Genomic DNA, 22,827 nt, shown 5'->3' with positions numbered 1-22,827 from the left:
CACGTGCGTTTGTTAATGGCCAAATATTTGATTATTTTTTATTAATTTTTGACTGAACGGAATTTAATTAAACTTTCAGCATATGATCTACATATTACATTAAATATTTGAGAAATTTAAAAAAAAATTAAAAATCATTAGCCATAGTGGCATCTGACTTGAACTTGAAGGTTTTTACTCAATAACAAGTAAGAACGTTGCAGTCGAGCGTAACCGACTGCGGAATACTCATTCACATCCCATTAGCAGTTTAGTTGCTAAGTTTCGCTCTAATACTGTAGAAAGTGCGGTTTTTCCCGATTTGCTCTATTGGGCGTAGACACCTCATTTTTTGTCAGTTCTTAGAACGAGATAACGGTACCTTAACTGCAAATTTTGAATGCTTACCCTCAAAAAAGGTGAAAATTACAGGGTATTTTTCGATATGCCACGCCCCTAAAAAGGCGTAAAAATTATTTTCAGGTCATCGATAGAGGAGGTTACTCGTAACTTAACTATCTAAATTTGAAGCTTCTAGCTATTATACTTTCGGAGATATAAACTTTTTACGGTTTGCCACGCCCCCTGTGGGCGGACATATATCCGACACAGGTTTTTGGTCTTGGGTGATCAGCCGAGTATATGTATAAAATTTGAGGTCTCTGGCATCAATAGTGTCCAAAATATAGCAGAATTAAAAAAATCACTATATCTTCAGGTCCGATTTGCCACGCCCCTAATGGGCGTAGACTTATAATTTGTACTTTGACTATATAGAATCATAACATTAGCTGCCGTGCAAAATTCCAGCGCTCTAGCTGTAAAACTCTTGGAGATACAGTTTTATCCGGTTTGCCACGCCCCCAATGGGCGGATATATATCCGCCATAGCTCGTGATCTTGGGCGGTCGATGCGGATCTATATTCCAAATTTCAGCTTTCTAGCTTTTCAATTAATATCCTTTCTGGCATATCGGAAAATGCATTTTCCGATTTGCCACGCCCCTAGTGGGCGGATCTGGAAAATTTTAACACTTTATAAATCGGAGATATACACGAGTATATGTTTCAAATTTCAAGTCTCTAGCTTCAATAGCGCCGAAATAGATTGCGTTCATACGGACAGACGGACAGACGGACGGACGGACAGACGGACGGACAGCAAGACGGACATTGCACAAAACCAATATACTGATTCACTTTCGTGAATGAGTATAAAAACATAACGGGATGATTGATCGAATTTTAAAGGCAAAATTGTCAACCGCGCTGTATATACGGTCATTTAAAAAAAAAATTGAAGTCTCTAGCTCTTATATCTTCGGAAATCGACGCGTTCAAACATACTGACAGACGGACGGACGGACAGACAGACAGACGGACAGACAGATGGACAGGGCCATATCAACTCAGCTCAGCACCCTGATCAAGAATATATATACTTTATGGGGTCTGCCACGCCTCCTTCTGCCTGTTACATACATTTCAACAAAACCATTATACCCTGATTTCCCATTGAAAATGGGTTCAGGGTATAAAAATTTCATATTTCTAGCTCTTTAATTAATATGATTTCTGGCATATCAGAAAATGCATTTGAATATATTATATTCATTACAAACATGTTATTTCTTTATTAAATAATACAGTTTTTTATTAATATTAGCTGTATATATTATATTCATTAAAAAATGTAATTTCTTTATTAAATAATACAATTTTTATTAATAATTAGCTATAAGGTCCAATTTTAACTGATCGTCTTAATATATGGAACACGTTGGTGTGACAATTTATTGATTTAAATGGGAATTCATCGCCTTTTCACTATTTCAGAGTATTCATTTATAAGCGTTGCTATCTGGAAAGCCTGAAAAATAAAAATAAATTATGTTAATAATATATAAATTTATAAAACAAGTAAGAAAGCTCTAGTCGAGACTGCTCGCCTACGAGATCCCCTGAACCCTTCGAGCAACTGATATTTCAATAATTATTTCAACGCACACATACACGCACACACGCAGACATACGTACGCACGCATAAACACGCATTGGCTGCAGTGTGGGCTTACTATGGGAACTTAATTATTCAATAACTTGTGGATGTACTTTTTTCATGAAACTTTCAGATTATAGTTATAACATTAATATGCATGTATTTGCCAAAGCACAAGTTTCTAGTTTTTGAAATACGGGGGGTAAATTTTAACAAAAAACGAAATAGCATAAATTGCATATAAGCATTCATTTAAAAAATTTGGAGATTCTAGCAATAAAGGTGTTAGAGATATAATTTTATAACTGGTTTTCGATCAGGTTTTTTATCGATAAAAAAAGATCGGGATGATTTATCGATTTTTAATGATAAACTTGATATGCGCTCTGTAATTACGGACATTTAAAAAAATTTGAAGTCTCTAGCTCTTATATCTTCTGAAATCGACGCGTTCATACATACGATCAGACGGACAGATGGACGGACAGACAGATAGACAGGGCCAAATCGACTCAACTCATCACCCTGATCAAGAATATATATACAGAAGCGTGCCTCTTCTCACATTCTTAGAATTTCGATTGATTTCTGGACTTTCTAGCCGTTACTGTAGTTTTGTTTGAGAGAGAGCGCCACTCTGATTAAGCTATTCTATTTTAGCAACTGGCTGATCAAGCAAAGCAGTGGCGCGGGTGCTAAGGGTGACGCAAATTATGTTAGAGTAGAGGAGGTTAGAAACCTCTTCGATGTTATTATTATTATTATTATTTTTTTTTTTTTCATACATATTTCGTTTTTTATAAGATAGATATTTTATTGGGTAGGTGCGAGCTTGAATGAATGGCACTTAATACTTTTCTTTTTCTTAGTCAAATAATTTTATAAGTTTAAATTTGTTTCTTCTTAAATAGGCCTCAAATTCATATACGCAAATACATACATACATACATATGTACATATATATGTAAGTCTGCACGCATAGCATCAAGCATTCCAGCCTTATACACGCACTCACTTGTATGTGTGTATGTATGTACACATAAATGGGCACTCTTGCATATTCTAAGAATCTCGTTGCGATTGATTTGCCTTTGCATTGTTATATGGCGTCATAACAATAATGTGATTTCGTTTTAACTACTTTTATTCGAAACGATGCAGTGGCGCTATAGGCAGAAGCGCCGGCGATCTTCATTTTAGATATTTTGACATGAACATGCTATTCGGCTTGAGTGCGAGCTCAAATCCCGCGGAAAACACTTTTTTGAAAATTGAAAATTTTAGTTATTTAGATTCTTTTATATTTTTTAAATTTCATAAAAATTTTCCTTTCCGTATTGTGAATATCTATTAAGCTTAATTATATGTACAAGTACATATATAGATGTCCGCGATTCGGACACTATAAATGCCAATTGCTACGCCCCTAGTGGACAAACATACTATTCGGCTTGGGTGCGAGTTCAAATCCCGCGAAAACACTTTTTTGTAAATTGCAAATTTTTGTTATTTTAGCTTTTTTATATTTTATTAATTTTATAAAAATGTTTCCTTCCGCGCTATCAATGCCTATTAAGCCTATTTATGGCTGACGCATATAAATGCCGCAATATGGGCACTATAAATGCCGACTGCCACGCCCCTAGTGGCCGTGGACTCCTCATTTTTGGCCAGTTCTTAGAACGAGCAACCGGTAACCTAAATGCAAAATTTGAATTCTTACACTCAAAAAAGGTGAAAATTACAGGGTATTTTTCGATATGCCACGCCCCTAAAAAGGCTTAAAAATTATTTTTGGGGCATCGATAGAGGAGGCCACCAGTAACTTAAATTTGAAGCTTCCGCTAACTTCTAGCTCTTAAACTGTAGGAGATATAAACATTTGCGGTTAGCCACGCCCCCTATGGTCGGATATATATCTACCATAGCTCGTTGGACTTGGGTGATCAACCCGCATATATATACCAAATTTAAGGTCTCTAGCATCAATAGTGTCCAAAATATAGCCGAATTCGAAAAATCACTATATCTTCAGGTCCGATTTGCCACGCCCCTAATGGGCGTAGACTTTTAATTATACCCTGAACCCATTAAAAATGGAAAATCAGGGTATAATGGTTTTGTGAAAAAGTATGTAACGGGCAGAAGGAGGCGTGGCAGACCCCACATAGTATATATATTCTTGATCAGCGCGACGAGCTGAGTCGATATAGCCCTGTCCGTCTGTCCGTCCGTCTGTATGCGTCGATCTCAGAAGTTACAAGAGCTAGAGAGCCGAAATTTGGCATGCATACTCTTAAAAAATCACTATATCTTCAGGTCCGATTTGCCACGCCCCTAATGGGCGTAGACTTATAATTTATCTTCAGACTTTATAGAATCATACCATTAGCTGAATTGCAAAATTTCAGCATTCTAGGTTTACAACTTTAGGAGATACAGTTTTATCCGATTTGCCACGCCCCCAATGGGCATAGATATATCCGCCATAGCTCGTGATCTTGGGTGGTCAACGCGGACCTACATACCAAATTTCAGCTTTCTAGCTCTTCAACAAACATGATTTCTGGTATATCGTAAAATGCATTTTCCGATTTGCCACTCCCCTAGTGGGCGGATCGGGAAAATTTTAACACTTTATAAATCGGAGATATACACGAGTATGTGTTCCAAATTTCAAGTCTCTAGCTTCGTTGGACTTGGGTGATCAACCCGCATATATATACCAAATTTAAGGTCTCTAGCATCAATAGTGTCCAAAATATAGCCGAATTCGAAAAATCACTATATCTTCAGGTCCGATTTGAAACGCCCCTAATGGGCGTAGACTTTTAATTATACCCTGAACCCATTAAAAATGGAAAATCAGGGTATAATGGTTTTGTGAAAAAGTATGTAACGGGCAGAAGGAGGCGTGGCAGACCCCACATAATATATATATTCTTGATCAGCGCGACGAGCTGAGTCGATATAGCCCTGTCCGTCTGTCCGTCCGTCTGTATGCGTCGATCTCAGAAGTTACAAGAGCTAGAGAGCTGAAATTTGGCATGCATACTCTTGTGTATCATACGCAGTACGAGTTTGCTTTATTTTTTTCTATAAATCATCCGATAAATTTTTATCGAGAATAATCGAAAAATTGATTTTGTTTGTTCAGCCTCATTAGAATACTATTAGACCTGGAGACTTCAAATTTGCGTAGTATACAAAGTTAATGGATACAAAGATTTTGTAATTTACAGATTTTGGATACCACGCCCCCTTCGCCCCCAATTTGTAAAAAACGCATTTCAAATACTAGGGACTTACGTTCTGAAATTTTCATTAAGAATACGTCTACAAATTAAATTATTCAACAAATATATTCGTATAATATTGCCCACATTGCAGCGCAGCCGAGCGTAGTCGCTGCTTACTGCGCCGTCAGCAGAGCGCGTAGTTATACGTGCGTCTGGATGCATGTGTATGTATGTGTGCATAGAAGTGTAGAATGATTACAATATCAGCTTGGAGGGTTCAGGGTATCTCCTAGTCGAGCAGTCTCGACTAGAGCTTTCTTACTTGTTTTGTCTTTAGACTTTAAAGAATCATAACATTAGCTGACGTGCAAAATTTCAGCGCTCTAGCTGTAAAACTCTTGGAGATGCAGTTTTATCCGATTTGCCACGCCCCAATGGGTGGAGATATATCCGCCATAGCTCGTGATCTTGGGTGGTCGACCCGGACCTACATACCAAATTTAAGCTTTCTGATTCTTTAACAAACATGATTTCTGGTATATCGGAAAATGCATTTTCCGATTTGCCACGCCCCTAGTAGGCGGATCGGGAAAATTTTAACACTTTATAAATCGGAGATATACACGAGTATGTGTTCCAAATTTCAAGTCTCTAGCTTCAATAGCGCCGAAATAGACTGCTTTCATACGGACAGACGGACGGACAGCAAGACGGACATTGCACTTATTTCACTTTCGTGAATGAGTATAACTATTCCAGACATAGAATTGCCACACACGCACACATAACGAAGCGAGAGCAAGCAGTCGTAGGCAAGGGTCAAGGGCCTACGTTGGGTGCTCAGCGATCGTGCGCTAGCACGAAGCGGCATGAAGGTTTCAATTAGAGCGATACATAAAACAGTCAACAACAAAACAAGTAGAGATACATAAAACGGCCAACAACAATGAAGCGCAGTAGAAGAGCTTGCAAAGAAATGTTTGGCCACAGCAGGGCTGTGTATGCGTGCGCAAATGAGCGTACGAAAAACGGTATCAGGGAGATACCGTACCCGGCCTAGAACCCAGCAATAAGGCAGGCTAGAATACGCTGGAAGAGGACAAACAGGACCAATTATAAGTTAAAAGTCTCGGCACCGGTGGCAGTTGCGAAAGACATCGATTTTACCAGTTCCCAACACCAACCCGAAAATTTTCCTGCAGCATTCCAACAGAGTGTGGTTGCAGACGCCTGCCACACGACTGATGTCACCAGCTGTGAGATTTAGGCGTCGGAAGCGACGACGTCTGTGGCACGAATTCCTAGCAGCAGTACCAGAAACGACTGCAGACCCCACCGGAACACCCTCAATAGTCAGAAAAACAGCCGGAACCAGCAAAAAAACGTCTACAACGGCGAGTGACAACGAGTGGCAAATGACATAAATGCCAACTGCCCCGCGCACATGCGTCAATTCCACCATGGGCTGCAAACACAACATATGAGTTTTGCATGGCGTTCAGCGATCAGCGATCAGCGCGAACGGAATCTTTCGCTTCAACAGATTCTGCAATGGGTTCGTGTCGCACGCACGACGATAATTAGCCGCGACCGTTAGCCAATATGCCGTTCGGGCCCAGGTTATAGTAGTGGACACTTTCACTCGCAGGGCAACAACGGTACATCGGCCAATGGGAGGCTGTCACGTAATTTGGCGGGAAAGTGGCGTCACCCCCACTTTACCGTTTTCTGGAAGCCGAACAAGCCACGGGGCCTGTGGCTAGGCCAGAGAGAAATTAAAGTGAGAGTGATAGTCAGATGAGTAAAGAGAGATAAATGGAGAGCCGAACAAACTCCCAAAGAAAGTGCAATGTACCGAAAGTCAACGCTAGTGGAAAATAAGGACATCGAAGGACTTCCAGGACATCGTGGGAACAGAAAAGACATCCAAAGGGGATCCTTGCAACTACTATAAAAGGATAAGAGACATTGGTAAAAACGAAGACAACGCCAGCAGCTTTAGCGAGGTCTGCACAGACAGGAGCGTGTCAGCTCACGTAGCCGTGCGTGTAAGATGTGCATTGTGAGTGAAACAAAGCTAGATTAGCTGTGAGCGAGTCGCATAGTAGGATTGGCCTGTATATCCCAGCGAACTGCCGGAGCTTATAGAACCAAATCCTGGCGCTCTCTGAAACGCTCAAGCCAGCCTAGCGTGCTTTAGCACAACACTCTCCCAGCCGGAGTACGCTGAGCTTGCTCTCGTTCATCCTGTGGCAGGTGTGTCTTGCAGAGGCGAGTCGCCATAAATTGTACTCTAATTGAAGTGTCAAATATACATTACGTTTAAATCTAGATCCCAAGTGACAAATTATTATCTCAGGGGCTTCAACAATTACATTTGTTGGCACGAACTCACAGTCGACTGAAACTAGCTTATAATGCGAAATTTTCGTTATGTGTAGATTTTGATTTTACTTAATCATTAGGAAATTTCGAAACTTATTTTATAAACGTATATTATATCATTACCTGAGATGTACTTAAAATAACTTTAGATTGCTTCTTTTCCGTTCCAGTAAAAATCATCAGTGAATTCATATTAGGCGAAAATGATATCAAAGATTCATATTCATGTGAGCATAAAATATTTCGTGATCTGTGCTCTAGTAAATGGATACCATTTTGATCAACTGCTAACCACAACATCCTCGGCCAATTAGAAGTAAAAGATTGCTGCAATATATATTATTTCGATTTTAATTACATTTAGTACGGTTAAGTAATTTAGATAATTTTGTGTAAGTCTGATCATACAAAATATACATATATTAACACATTAACTTCCTGGGCTAACATACATTTTTTTATTGTTGAATAACAACATGTACTACAATCTCTATTTATTTATTAATCTTAAATGACTATCTTATGGAGAGAGCGATTCACCACCAGTCAGAATAATGAAACACAATGCGTGTCTAATCTCTTTTATATAAATACAACCTGCAGAACTGGAATTATATATATGCAAAACTGGCGCCTATGCTGTGGGCATATCAATGTTATCAATGAGACAACACATTTTTAATAATTACTTACCATTACGTCAAAAATTGTTGCACGATGAAGCGGCCAACTTTGTATTAAGTTCAAGAATGCTTTTTTCGCTTCTACCGGCAACATTCCTTTTAAACTTTGGTGATGCATCGCAACGGCTCCATGAGGAATATTTGGTACGAACCGTGGTGGTAAACAATGACTGGCAACAGATCCGTAGTCATTGACATTGTCAGAATAATCTCCAAGTTCCAATTGCGCTTGAAGGGCAGTAAGCATTATAGCTTCCATTTCGGTTATAGGATATCGTTCACTTCTTAGAGAATGTAATATTTGATGATAAAGTAATTCTTTTTCTATTGCGTCATCCAGATTGATATAAGCATCACAAAACAAATGCTTCTTAAATAAAAATGCCTGATGTTGTTGGGGTTGCATAGAACTGTTGATCTGTGGAACAGAGTTTAGAAAAAAATTACAAATAATTTAATGATAAGCAGTGACTATGGCTATGGGTTTTTAGTTTACCATATATCTTGATATATTTTGATGGTGAGGCTAAAAATAAAATAGCAACAGCTAATTATTTATAGAGAAATCATTCAGGCAAAAGAGACATGCTTATCAGTTTCAAACTAGCGAGCTTATTTGATATGCTTTACTATTTTACAAATTACAAATTACAAACAAATTTTACAAGTTGAGTACTCAGTTGGCAGCAATTGCGCTTGGAATATACAGCTTAATCTGATTGTTCCAATTATTTGTTTTTAATATTTTTGCATATCTATAAAATAGTTAGCATGGATCTATAGGCAAAATTTTGAGTTTCTAAGTTTAAAGATGTAAGATGTATAATTTAATGGTAGCAAATTAAAATCACTCACCGATGGATGATAATCCTTTTTGGATACACTGCGATACCGCTCCCATTTTGCCATTACATCACAAACCTTCTCTTCATTTGATAAACTTCTTTCAGTATTCCCCAACATTTCATACAATGCATATCCTAAAGAATTTTCCTGTAGGCCGATTGTTTTTTTAATTATTTGAATAACGTCACCGGCCGTTGAGCTGGGATGAAACTCAAACGAATAATATTGTCCATCCATAAAAAAGACTTTTGAATAGCATGGCCTTCGATTTGTCGTACATAATATCTCTTCACAGCTCGGGGTCCATTGTCGACGCCTTGTTCCTTGGGTCCTTAGAAAACACTTTAAAAAAATATTGAAATTGCAAATAGTTACATTTATAAATTAAAGTATAGCAGATAAAACAAGTAAGAAAGCTCTAGTCGAGACTACTCGACTACGAGATCCCCTGAACCCTTGGAGTAATAGCTATTTCAATAATTTTTCGCGTCTTTCAGACGCGAAACATTTACATACACAAACATTTACATACACATACACACACAAGCATAAACACGCATGGGCGGCAGTGAGCGCTTACTATGAGAATTTAATTGCTTAATAACTTTTTTTGTGGACGTACGATCATGAAACTTTCAGATTATGATTATAACATGGATATGCATGTAATTGCCAAAGCACAAGTCTCTAGTATTTGAAATACGCTTTTTACAAAAGTGAGGGTGAGGGGGTGAATTTAAGGGTAAATTTTAACAAAAACCGAAATTGTATAAATTGCATATAAGCATACATTAAAAATTTGAAGACTCTAGCAATAAAGGTGTAGAAGATATAATTTTATAACTGGTTTTCGATAAGGTTTTTTATCGATAAAAAAAGATCAGGATGAGTTATCGATTTTTAATGATAAACTTGATATGCGCGCTGTAATTACGAACATTTAAAAAAAAATTTGAAGTCTCTAGCTCTTATATCTTCTGGAATCGACGCGTTCATACATACGGACAGACGGACGGACGGACAGACGGACAGACGGACGGACAGACAGGCGGACAGAGCCAAATCAACTCAGCTCGTCGCCCTGATCAAAAATATATATACTTTGTGGGGTCTGCCACGCCTCCTTCTGCCTGTTACATACATTTCAACAAAACCATTATACCCTGATTTCCCATTGAAATATTGAAAGGTGTAAGAGACGAACTCTGACCCCTACAACCTCAGCGATATGATGAGAATAACTAATAGACCAACGCGGAGTCTTACAAATACAGCGATAAGATAAGAATATGTAATAGACCAAAACCTTACACACTCAGCAACAGACGCACTAGATTTAAGGGTTGAAATTACGTATGAGTATCAAAGTCAAGTGTATTCGTTCACAAGGTATATACTTTTAAGATTTGCCACAAATTCTTAATCTTGGTAGTAAATGCGAGTAAAAATTCCATATTTTAAGACTCCTTCATATCAAATTCTCATGATACCGAAATAGAATTTTTTATACCCTGAACCCATTGAAAATGGGAAATCAGGGTATAATGGTTTTGATATAAAGTATGTAACAGGCAGAAGGAGGCGTGGCAGACCCCACAAAGTATATATATTCTTGATCAGGGAGACGAGCTGAGTCGATTTGGCCCTGTCCGTCTGTCTGTCCGTCCGTATGTATGAATGCGTCGATCTCAGAAGATATAAGAGCTAGAGACTTGAAATTTTTTTCCTAGGTCCTTTATATATCGATAACTACTCCCGATATTTTATTATCGATCAAAAACCTTGTCGAAAGCTAGTTATTTAATTATATCTCCTACACCTTTAGAGCTAGAGCTTGCAAATTTTAAATATACACTTATATGTATTTTATATAATTTCGATTTTTGTGTAATTTACCCCCACCCCTATATCCATCCCCTCACCCTCACCTTTGTAAAAGGCATATTTCAAGTACTAGAGACGTGTGCTTTGGAATGTACCATATGATTACGCTCTGAAAGTTTCATTAAGATTGTACGTCTAGAAATTAAATTATGCAGCCCAAGCGCAGTCGCTGCTTACTGCGGAGTTAGCAGAGCGCGTTCTAATACGTGCGTGTGTATGTATGTATGCCGAAAGGAAGTGCAGAGTGATTAGTATATCAAATTAGAGGGTTCAGGGTATCTCCTAGTCGAGCAGTCTCGACTAGAGTCTTCTTACTTGTTTAAATAATAATTTTTATACAAATAGCAAATAGCGGTTACTGCGATGGGAAAAGATAAGGGTCACATTTACACACTTTATGAATACCGCCGATAACAGTGACAAGATCACCGCTGATGAGATGACAGTATATAAGGCTGCTTTGGATGGGGGGACTTCAACCCCCAGGCAAACCCCCACATGGTAGGAAATCTAACTGAATCTACAGAACAAGAAAATAAAGTTCAAATAATAACAATAAAAACAAACATAGGTGAAGACAAAAATCAAGGATCTGGACTCCCTCAAATCCTACAAAGGATTCAGAGAACATAGAAGATGGTTATGAGAATGAAATTACTGCCACATCTTCGACATCGACGTTGAGTATCGCTGAAGATACGTCAACAGATATCCAATTGGTAGTCTTGCACAAGTCCTGCAAACATACCAACGAATACACAAATGACGGATCGATGCACTGCGCTAAAAAAAAGTCTTTGAATATCGAAAACAGAAAAGCCGAAAAAATGAAACGTTTGCGTCTGAGCGACTGAGATCATATTAGTTGAAGAACTACAGTGCTTATCATGTTTATAATCCACTTAAGCGAATCGGTTGAAAAATTTTCCCAAATGACATATTTTCTTTAAAACCTTAAAAAATGAGTAGTTTAATATTTCAATTATGAATGAAAACAACTTTTTCACTTAAAATTACCGATTTAATAACGGTAACATGCTGGCCTGTCAAGGACATCAACATGACATTCCTCCAAATACTCCTTTGTACCATTGTTTTTTCACGCAAAAATTAGGCCTGTTAGGGTAAAAATTTATAAATACAGGTATCCCTTGTATAACGCAGTCTTATACAACACGGTTTCGATACAACGCGATTTGGAAAAATTAGGTTTCAGTACAACGCGAAATTTAGGCTTATATAACGCGAAGGGGAAAATACATAATTATAAGGAGCAAAGATTTTTGAAGACAGGGAAACAGAATTGTTACCATATGGTGTTTGAAGAATAACAATAATAAACCTTTAATTTGTTTTGCTTTGTTTTTAAATTTAAATTTGTTATTGTGCCCATAATTATTTAAATTATGTTTTTTGAATTTTGAAACACGTATTTACATATGTATTATTATTCATATCTTGTGTTTTTAATTGTATAAGAAAGTCTGAACTTTAGTATTGAGTTGAAATAATGTGCATCTGTTATTTTGTATGTATTTTATTTAAAAAAAAAAAAAACCTATTGGAACATAGCCCCCAAATTTATATGAAAACTATGTTTTAGAAAACGCGGAATTATATAACGCGCAATTCTTCTGAAACGTAACTATCGCGTTATACGAGGGATACCTGTATACTGTAAGCCAAAAGAGGATGATTCAAACGCGCATATGTCCAATCAGTCGCAATATGTCGAGCAACCTGTGGCGACTTAGCAACATGGGTACTTTGGTCAGTTTAGACCTATTTATGATTCCTGAATTTTTAAGTACTCGCCAAACAGTCATCGCTGACACAGATCCGCCCACCTGTGAGGTCAAAACTGTACAAGCGGCTGAGCTATTTGTGGTTTTGGTAATAATTTTGCGTCTATCGCGCGCACTTAGTAACGGCCCAATTCGTTTTCTTGATCCATATTCTTCGGGATTGTCCAAAAAAATATTAATTACACGTCGATTTATTTTCAAAATTCATGAAATACTCGAAATAGACTCTCCTGACTGAAAAAGTTGGAAAATACGGCCCTTTTCATAATCAGATAATTGTTTTCCAAGCGGCATCTCTTAAAAACTATCCAAATGTACTTAATTACAATGTCTGTAAAGTCAAAGTCTCCTCCGCACTAAATAACCTAAAATTTACTACTATGGGCTATAATTATGATATACAAAAATGCAAGCAAAAATGTTAGCACACGGCAAAAGTTAACAGTTCTTTCCTAGTTTTCTATAAATTGAACACAAATTTCGGTAAATTCTACTAAACAAGCTCCTGTCAACAAAGTACTGTAAAATTTATTTTTGAAAAACCTTACAAATGTTTTTTAAATCGTTTTAAAGTTTGATTTTCTGAGCCACAGCTCAAAAAAAATTTCAAAGATTTATAAGGTGTGCGAAATAAGCACTTAAAACAGTATGTATATTTTCCAAAAACATCAATTTTGTATACCCTGAACCCATTGAAAATGGGAAATCAGGGTATAATGGTTTTGTGAAAAGTATATCAAAGGCAGAAGGAATAATTGCAGATCAGGATTAGGACGACGAGCTGAGTCGATATAGCCCTGTCCGTCTATCCGTCCGTATGAGCCAGCCGATCTCAGAAGAACTCCTAAGAGCTAGAGAGCTGAAATTTGACATGCATACTCGTATATACCATGGGCAGTACAAGTTTATCTTATTTTTTCGATAACTCGTCCGATAACCTTTTTATCGAGAATAATCGAAAAATCGTTTTTTTTTTTTAACACTTTTAGACCCGGAGACTTAAAATTTTTGTAATTGTAAAATTTTGTAATTTACAGATTTTGGAACGCACCTTCGCCATCAATTTGTAAAAAACGTAAACTATTCAACAATTAAATTCTCATAATATTGCCCACACTGCTGCGTAGCCGCTGCTTACTGCGCAGTTAGCAGATCGCGTACTTCAGGGTATCTTCTAGTCGTGCAGTTTCGGCTGGAGCCTTCTTACTTGTCATCCCTTTTCTTGTTATTTTTCCGTGTAGCGTGCTCGAGCGTTGAGCAAAAGAAGTGCGAACGAGTATGAAAGCTCTAGTCGAGACTCGAATACGAGATCCTCTAAATCCTTCGAGCGACTGATATTTCAATAATTATTCGCACATATACACACACACAGAAATACGCACTCACGCCTAACACGCATTGGCTGCAGAGGTGGCTATGGGAACTTAACTATTTAATAACTTTTCTTGAGAATGTACTTTTTTCAGGAAACCTTCAGATTATGATTATAAAATGGATGTGCATGTATTTGCCAAGCCACAAGTCTCTAGTATTTGAAATACGCCTTTTACAAACTTATTGGTGTATAAAGTATACAAATGTAAAGTACAGTATCTAAAGATAAAGTGCGCGTGGTATACACGGACCTAGGAAACAATTTTAAGTCGCTAGCTTTTATATCTTGCGGGAACGACGCGTTCAAGCGTACGGACAGACGGACGGACAGACAGACAGGGCTAAATAAACTCAACTCTTCGCTCTGGTCAAGAATATATATACTTTATGGGGTCTGAGATTATTCCTTCTGCCCATTACATACTTTTCACAAAACCATTATATATATATATATATAGGGTTCAGGGTATAACAAGTAAAAAAACTCTAGTCGAGAGTGCTCGACTAGATACTGCCCTGAACCAAACTAATAAACATGCACATTTAGTACGGTGAGAATTTCAATTTCGATGTATTTAAAAATATATATGAAATATAAAACTCATTTAATCTATATATAAGTTAAGACTTTCGACAATCTAAGGAGGCTGGAGAGTCCAGTCAGACATTCAAAGGGAGAACCTAACCAGTTGAACAGATTTAGTTCAGTTTATATTCGGACTAGAGAGACCTATTGTTCCAAATTGTATAAAATATATTATTTCATTGAACATAATATAATTTCTCTCTCTTCATTGAAATAATATAATTTCTAGCAAGTGTTGGTGCACTAGATAATTCTATAACATAAAAGAAATCGTGGCTAAATGGTGGTATTGGCAATACCTAGGTTCAAATCCGTACCGAGACGAGTCTTAAAACGAAAATACAGGAAATTTTCAGGCTAATGGTGGTACGAGATTGATTCTCGTATCGAGGTTCAAATCCTTGCCGTAAGACAAATGTCATAAAAAATAAACGTCACAATTTCCACCTGTGTTGAATGATGGGTTTCCGTAATTCCGTAATAAAACGAAAGTAAGAGAGAGACCAGATGATTGTAGAACCACCCTCACCGAAGTAGGTCTTACACCAAAAATGATCCTGAGGGCTTCCCAGGACATATAAAATAATAAAAACTGTTTGCCGGTTCGGTAACAAAAGATAATACAACTAGTAATTGGTAATTCAAGTAATTCTATAATAGGCAACGCAATAACACACGTAGTAATACACATAACACACGTAATTCAATACAATTAATAATTCAATGAAATAATATAAAAGAAACAATCAAATTAAGACAAAGGACAAAAAAAGATTTGCAAAAGACGAAGTAAAGGAAAACCGAAATGTGACAATCAAAACAAAAACTGGAAAAATTCTTCATAAAACACACTTAAGAAAATAGAAAAAAAAACGGGAAAGTGCACATTTTAATTAATTAAATTGTAATAATCCTCTTTTAACTTCCTTTACTTCCTTAGCACCCATAGCATCCACAGCATTTTACACGTGGTATATCCTTCCTAGTTTCGATCATTCATGGTAATAGGGATTTCCGAGATGCCAGAGGGAATGGAATAAATGCGCCTACAATGTTGGATGTATTGTCATAACCACAAATGAATACTAAATGTATGGAACTATGGATATCGATGGCCCCCTTTATGCTAATTTATGGACTCTGGAACAATCGACTATGGATAATAACTTTATATTGGATAAATATCATTATATTGGGCAATTTATATTGGATAAATACCATTATATTGGACAATTTATATTGGATGAATATCATTATAATGGACATATGCACCCTGATTTGCGGGACGCAGATATTTAGATGGGGAAGAGTTAAGACTTTCGACAATCTAAGGAGGCTGGAGAGTCCAGTCAGACATTCAAGGGGAGAACCTAACCAGTTGAACAGATTTAGTTCAGTTTATATTCGGACTAGAGAGAGTTTAAACCTATTGTTCCAAATTGTATAAAATATATTATTTCATTGAACACAAAGTTGTTATATATTCACAAGAACCCAACACAGCGTCCCCAATCACTAGTACTCTAGTGTGGGAGCGCTTATATATACAAACAAGTAAGAAGGCTCCAGTCGAGACTGCACGACTAGGAGATACCCTGAACCCTCTAATCTGATATTCTAATAATTCTGGACTTCTTTTATGCACACATACATACACATGCACTTATAAGCAGCGGCTGCGCTTGGGCTGCGCCAATGTGGGCAATATTATGAGAATGTATTTGTTGAATAATTTCTTTTTTAGACATTCGATCTTAATGAAACTTTTAGAGTGTAATCATATGGTGAATATGTGTGTACATTCCAAAGCACAAGTCGCTAGTACTTGAAATGCGTTTTGTACAAATTGGTGGAGAAGGGAGCGTGGTATCCAAAATCTGTAAATAACAAAGTCTTTATATTCATTAACTTTATATACAACGCAAATTTGAAGTCTCCAGGTCTAAAAGTGTTTAAATTAGGCTAAAAAAACCAAGTCGATTTTTCGATTATTCTCGATAAAAAAGTTATCGGATGAGTTATCGAAAAAATATGATAAACTTGTACTGCCTATGGTATACACGAGTATGCATGCCAAATTTCAGCTCTCTAGCTTTTATATCTTCTGAGATCCTTTTGCTCATACGGACGGACGGACGGACAGGGCTATATCGACTCAGCTCGTCGTTCTGATCAAGAATATATATACTTTATGGGGTCTGCGATGATTGCTTCTGCCTGTTACATACTTTTCACAAAACCATTATACCCTGACTTCCCATTTTCAGTGGGTTCAGGATATAAAAAGTGGGGTTTGTTACAAGTCTTATAGCATGAGATCTGCAGGACCAATTTTCATGGTTTTTGATTTATTGGATTTGTCTCCGCCCCGATTAGGAGAGTATATCTTTGAAAATAGTAAAAAATTGACGAATACTTGACAAACGCGTTATTTTCATTGAGAATTTACCCAGTGGGCTTAATAACAGTGACCGTTTTCGGCCCTGCTCTCATGTTAAACAATTATTCATGCACATTTTATCAATACGTGAATTTTTTAAAAAAGATTGAAAAAATTTACGCGTGCGTTCAGATGAAAAATATCTCGAAAGTTCTGGTAGGTTCTGTTATATTTGTTTGTCTTAGACATTGATTTGTGTAAATTATTTATTTAGTTAAAGATTTATTCAACAGCTTAACAAAAGTGTAAATGTCTTTTCATAGGTTGTCTCGATAGTTTTATGTTGTTTTGTGCGAGTGCATATTCAGTATTACTAACAAGTAAGAAAGATCTAGTCCAGACTGCTCGACTACGAGATCCCCTGAACCCTTGGAACAATAGCTATTTCAATCATTTTTCGCGTCTTTCTGCTTACACAAGACACACACACACACACACACACGCATACACACAAACGCATACACACACACATACACACACACATACACAAACACATACACACACAAGCACCCACGCATAAACACGCATGGGCTGCAGTGTGCGCTTACTATGAACTTAATTGTTTAATAACTTTTTGTGGACATACGATCTTCATGAAACTCGTAATTATAACCATAATATGCGTGCACTTGCCAAAGCACAAGTCTCTAGTATTTGAAAAACGCCTTTTACAAACATGGTGTTGAGGGGGTGGATATAGGGGTGCGGGGTAAATTTTAACAAAAACAGAAATTGTATAAAATGCATAAAATGCATTTTCATCGATAAAAACCTTACCGAAGATCAGTTATAAAATTATATCTCCTACATCTTTTAAGCTAGTCTCCAAATTAAATGTATACTTATATGCATTTTATACAATTTCGGTTTTTGTCAAAATTTACCCCCCACCCTTAATTTACCCCCTCACCCTCACATTGTAAAAGGCGTATTTCAAATACTAGAGACTTGTGCTTTGGCAAATACATGCATATCAATGATATAATCATAATATAAAAGTTTCATGAAGAAAGTACATCCACAAGAAAAGGTTTTGAACAATTAAAATCCCTTAGTAAGCCACCTCTGCAGCCAATGCGTTTTTATGTGTGTGTATGATGTGTGTGTATATGTGTGTGTATGCCTGTGTGTGTATGCGTGTGTGTGTGTTTTTTTTTTTTTTTTATATTCATTTATTGACAAAATTATAACAAATTGCAAGTTGCGTGGTGGCTAGGATAGCGCGCGGTGCTTGCGGGACGGCCGTAAAGCATTGCTTCGCAAGCACTATGCGCTACCTTAGCCTGGGACAGCTCGTCTTCTCGATCGCTCGACTCTGCGGAGCTCCATCATCACCGTGGCCGCGAAGATGCTTGTTAGTTCCCAAGCTTCCTCCGATTGCAGCATGGCGTTGACTAAGTTGTCCGCTCTGATGGAGCGGCCCACTGCCTCTTCCAGACGACGCCTCTCCTCCAGGAACCGTCCACATTCGAAAAGAATGTGGTTGGCGTCTTCCACATGCCCTCGCTCGCACCAGGGGCACTCGTCAGATTCCTCGTGGCCAAAGCGCTTCAAATAGCTCCGAAAGCATCCATGACCCGAGAGGATCTGCGTAAGGTAGAAGTTAACCTCGCCATGTTTGCGGTTAACCCATGGTTCAAGCTCCGGGATGAGCTTGTACGTCCACCGCCCTTTAGCTGAGCTACTCCACCTTCTTTGCCATCGTGCGATGCTGTTCGCCCTGACAGCGTTGAGTCGCGTAGGCCCGTGCGAATTCCGCTCCACGGCTTCGGCGACCAAATACTCCAGTGGCACCATACCGGCTATGACGAGCGCCGCGTCATCGGAGATAGTCCTGAAAGCGCAGCTGACTCTGATTGCGCTCAGCCTGTAGATCGCGCAAATGCCTCGGCTGTAGCTCGGCGTTGCCATCGCTCTTGCCCATATTGGCGCAGCATAGAGGATGACAGACCTAATGACGCTCATTAGGAGGAGACGTCGTTGCTGTTTAGGTCCCCGCGTGTTAAGCATGATTCTCGAGAGAGCTCTACAAGAATCAGCTGCCTTTTTATGCACATATTCTAAGTGCTCGCGGAAAGTTAATCTTGTGTCTATCATGACACCAAGATATCTTATCGCCCTCTTTGACGCAATGGTGACGCTGCCGTTTCCACTCTTTTGCGACTGCTGACTAGTACAACTTCGGTCTTGTGTGCCGCAAGCTCGAGCCCAGCTCCTGTCAACCAGATTCGTATGCGATTGATACTTTCGCTGCACATATCCTCTGTATCTTTGAGCTCCTTTCCTATGGCTACGACAGCTACATCATCAGCAAAGCCAATGGTGTGCGCGCCTGCTGGTAGTTCCAAGCGCAGTACGCCGTCGTACATGATGTTCCATAGGAGAGGCCCCAGCACTGAGCCTTGGGGTACTCCAGCTGACACTGTATGAGTTTGGGGACCCTCACTCGTGTTGTATACCAGTGTTCTTCCTTTGAAGTAGCTCTTTATTATCTCTCTTAGATATTTAGGGATATTATATTGTGACAGCGCATTCAGTATCATATCCCAACTAGCTGTGTTGAAGGCATTCCTTACATCCAGGGTCGCGATGATACAGTATTCCTTCGTCCCGTGCCTCCATCTGGTGCCTTGAATAGCGGAAGTGGCCAGACCAACAACTTTGTTAAGCGCGTCCGTTGTTGACCGGGCCTTCCGGAATCCAAATTGGTTTGGTGACAGGCCTCCGGCGCTTGCAATCGCAGTCTCCAGCCTAGAGCAGATCAGTTTCTCAAACACCTTTCCCATGGTGTCTAAGAGACAGATCGGTCTGTACGAAGATGGCTCATCTGGTGGTTTGCCAGCCTTGGGTAGCAATACCAGATTCTGGGCTTTCCATTTTGCCGGGAACGTCTCTTGGATCAGGCATTCGTTAAATAATTCGGCGAACGTACTTGGGTGCAAGGCGAGGGCTGGTTTTAGCGCACGATTTGGGATCCCGTCCGGCCCCGGAGCTGTGTTGGTTCTAAGACCTCGGAGAACTACTGATATTTCTTCCTCTGTAACTAAAACAATTTCAGCAATTTCAGTGCTCGTTGAGCCCTGATCAGCAGACTCGGACTCAGGGGCGTGAATGGAGCTTAAACTTTCTGGAAAGAGTGTTTCCACAATCGATTTAAGCTCCAGACGATCCGTAGGCTGCACCTGTCTACCTGCGTATAGTCTTTTAACTACTATCTTATATGCCCTGCCCCAAGGGTCATATTCGGCTGAGTCGCACAACTGTAAAAAACATTCTCTTTTGCTTGCCCTAATGGCCTTCTTCAGCTGTCTTCTAGCTGCCTGGTAAGCTAAATGTTTCTCAAGAAACGTTGGCCTACCGCGAGCCCGTTGGTAGCTTCTTCTCGCCTGGATGCATTTGCGACGAATGTCACCTATTTGCGTATTCCACCAATACGTAGGCTCATGTTGTCGCGTGAACTGCTTGCGGCGTAACATGCTGCTATTGCAGGCACTCTGTATTTGGGCTACCATTTGGCATGCTCTGGCCTCAGCATTACCAATTGTACCCAGAGACTGAATGGCCTCTGAAAAGACCGCGGGATCAAAAGTATCTAGCCGATACGACTCCCTCCACAATGTTGACGCCCTGGCAGGTGGCTCACCTATTGTGAACAGAAGTGCCGTATGATCGCTGCCTGTATAGCTATCGCAATGGCTCCATGTTGCTCCCCGAAAGAGGGATGAAGTGACAAAAGTAATGTCGATAACAGACCCGTATCCCGCCCGACTGAAGGTGTACTCATGGCCAGTGTTGAGCAGTGCAACATCTAGTGTCGCGAAGATCTCCAGTAGGATACGACCTCTGGCATTTGTTGTTGGGCTACCCCATTCTAGCGCCCAGGAGTTAAAATCTCCAGCTATAATGGCCTTCCGACCCCTAGCATCCTCGGCAAGCTCGTCGAGCACCGTCGTGAATTCACTGAGCTGCATGCTGGGGGCCAGATAGCAACTGTAAAGCCACAAGCTACCATATCGGCCACGTACGAACCCATTGAATGACTTAACATTCGAAAGTACGTTCGTTGAGTTGCCGCACACCCACAACGCAGCTTTGCCATTAACGTCTGTTGACCATGTCCTAGGGCAGCTGGATCTACAGTGGTGAGGCTCACTGAGAAAAGCTACATCTATACATTTTTCCCTAATGGTCTGCTCTAGAAGATCTTGGGCAGCAACACAATGATTTAAGTTAAGCTGCAAAAACCTTAACATTTCATTTTACGAGCAGCTTCACGGTAAGATGGGCACTTGAAGCTGCCTGCTGAATGGTCCGTCTGCTTTTCACCTTTCCGGATGCAGAGGCTACATTTTGGTGGCTTGGTGCATGCTTTGGCACTGTGACCCATTTCTCCACACCTGAAACAGGCGCCCTTTAAGTCACAGTCGCAGCCGCAGTTTGCTGCCATATGACCGTAATCGAGGCACTTGAAACAGCGTTTAGGCTGCTCCACGGCTCGGATACGGCAAACTACCCATCCTATTCTAATTTTGGACAGCTCGAGCAGAGTTTTAGCTTTCCCAATTGGAAGAGCAACCGTAGCTCTTTGCTGTCCACCAAAAGCTGGTCGAAGCGACTTGATAGCCTCAATGGGGAGTGAGCTATCTTTCAACTCCACCCTAATTGCCTCCAAGATCTCCTCATTGGTCGCTAACTCATCTAGATCGCGAATCTCAACTTGCGCCGATTCGGTAAGTGTTTTAACTACCGCTCGGTCTCCCAAGGCCTTGCCTACAGCTTCGTGCAGAGCCTCAGCGCTATGCTCCGGCTTCCTACTCAGTTGCAGTAAAAGGTCCCCCTTAGCTGTCTTCCTAATGCCTTGAACGTCGCTGCTCAGATACTTCAAATTTGGGTCGATTTTAACTACACGAAGCATGTCCGCATAGCTGCAACCCCCTACGCCTGAAATCGCAATCGCGTCAGTCCTGGGACGTTTTTGCATAGGCTTTCGCCCTTTGACGACTGTCCAGCTGCTCTGGTTTGTCTGTCGGGCGGCCTGGTTTGAAGTTTCAGATTCAGCTGTAGCCCGTAGAGCCATTGGTTCTTTTGGGTTCGCTGCACTTCTATTGGGCCTCGGCTTTTTTGAGGGAGTTTTCCTCTGTTCGGAGGCAACTTCCCTCGACCGCTTGGGAGTATTGCTACCTACTGTAGCACTAATGCTCGCTGCCTTAACGTTTTCGCCTACTTTTTTGAGTGGCGTGGTCTGCACCTTTCAGTTTTTAACCGAACGGTTGCAGAACGCTTCGGCCGTCTTGTGAAGGCTGACCAGCCTAGCCAGCTCCTCTCTCATTAAGGCATTTATATGCCGCTGACCCCCAAATAAGGCAGACAGACCCTCTAGTGTAGCTCCTATTTGAGCTAACGCTTCTTTTAGTGACTTGGGTGCCTGGCACTCAGCCACTGGAGCCTGGTTAGAAGTCGACGGCTGCGCCAACACCCTCTGTTGTTGCTGCGGCGATCGCTGCAACGAGGAACGACGCGCAAAAGCTTGCAGCTCGTCCTCCAACATGGCATCCATTTCTGCTCCGACTACAACGGCGTGAAGCCTGTAGTGGGCAATGGCTACTA

At 39.8% G+C, this 22,827-nt stretch overlaps 1 protein-coding gene across 6 annotated transcripts in view; it reads right to left on the bottom strand.

Moving 5' to 3' along the window:
• Window positions 1-1,676: 1,676 nt before the first annotated feature.
• The window catches only part of LOC26527348 (unconventional myosin-VIIa), a 146,950-nt gene continuing 125,799 nt past the window's right edge, over window positions 1,677-22,827 (bottom strand). For 5 of the 6 annotated variants that reach the window (XM_044007793.1, XM_044007792.1, XM_044007797.1 and 2 more), the window contains 5 exons: window positions 9,141-9,473; window positions 8,782-8,811; window positions 8,296-8,703; window positions 7,726-7,929; window positions 1,677-1,849 (listed from right to left, as the gene is read on the bottom strand). In XM_044007793.1, coding sequence (XP_043863728.1) covers window positions 1,793-1,849; window positions 7,726-7,929; window positions 8,296-8,703; window positions 8,782-8,811; window positions 9,141-9,473 — 1,032 coding nt within the window. In that variant the 3' untranslated portion in view covers window positions 1,677-1,792. The remainder of the gene's footprint in view (window positions 1,850-7,725; window positions 7,930-8,295; window positions 8,704-8,781; window positions 8,812-9,140; window positions 9,474-22,827) is intronic. The other variant, XM_044007794.1, reaches the window with a different exon arrangement.

The sequence above is a fragment of the Drosophila mojavensis genome, unplaced genomic scaffold (genome assembly GCF_018153725.1).
Source record: "Drosophila mojavensis isolate 15081-1352.22 unplaced genomic scaffold, ASM1815372v1 contig_19, whole genome shotgun sequence".
Classification (NCBI taxonomy): Eukaryota; Metazoa; Arthropoda; class Insecta; order Diptera; family Drosophilidae; genus Drosophila; species Drosophila mojavensis.
Note: the sequence above shows the minus strand (reverse complement) of the source record. Positions and strands in the feature narration are given on the sequence as shown.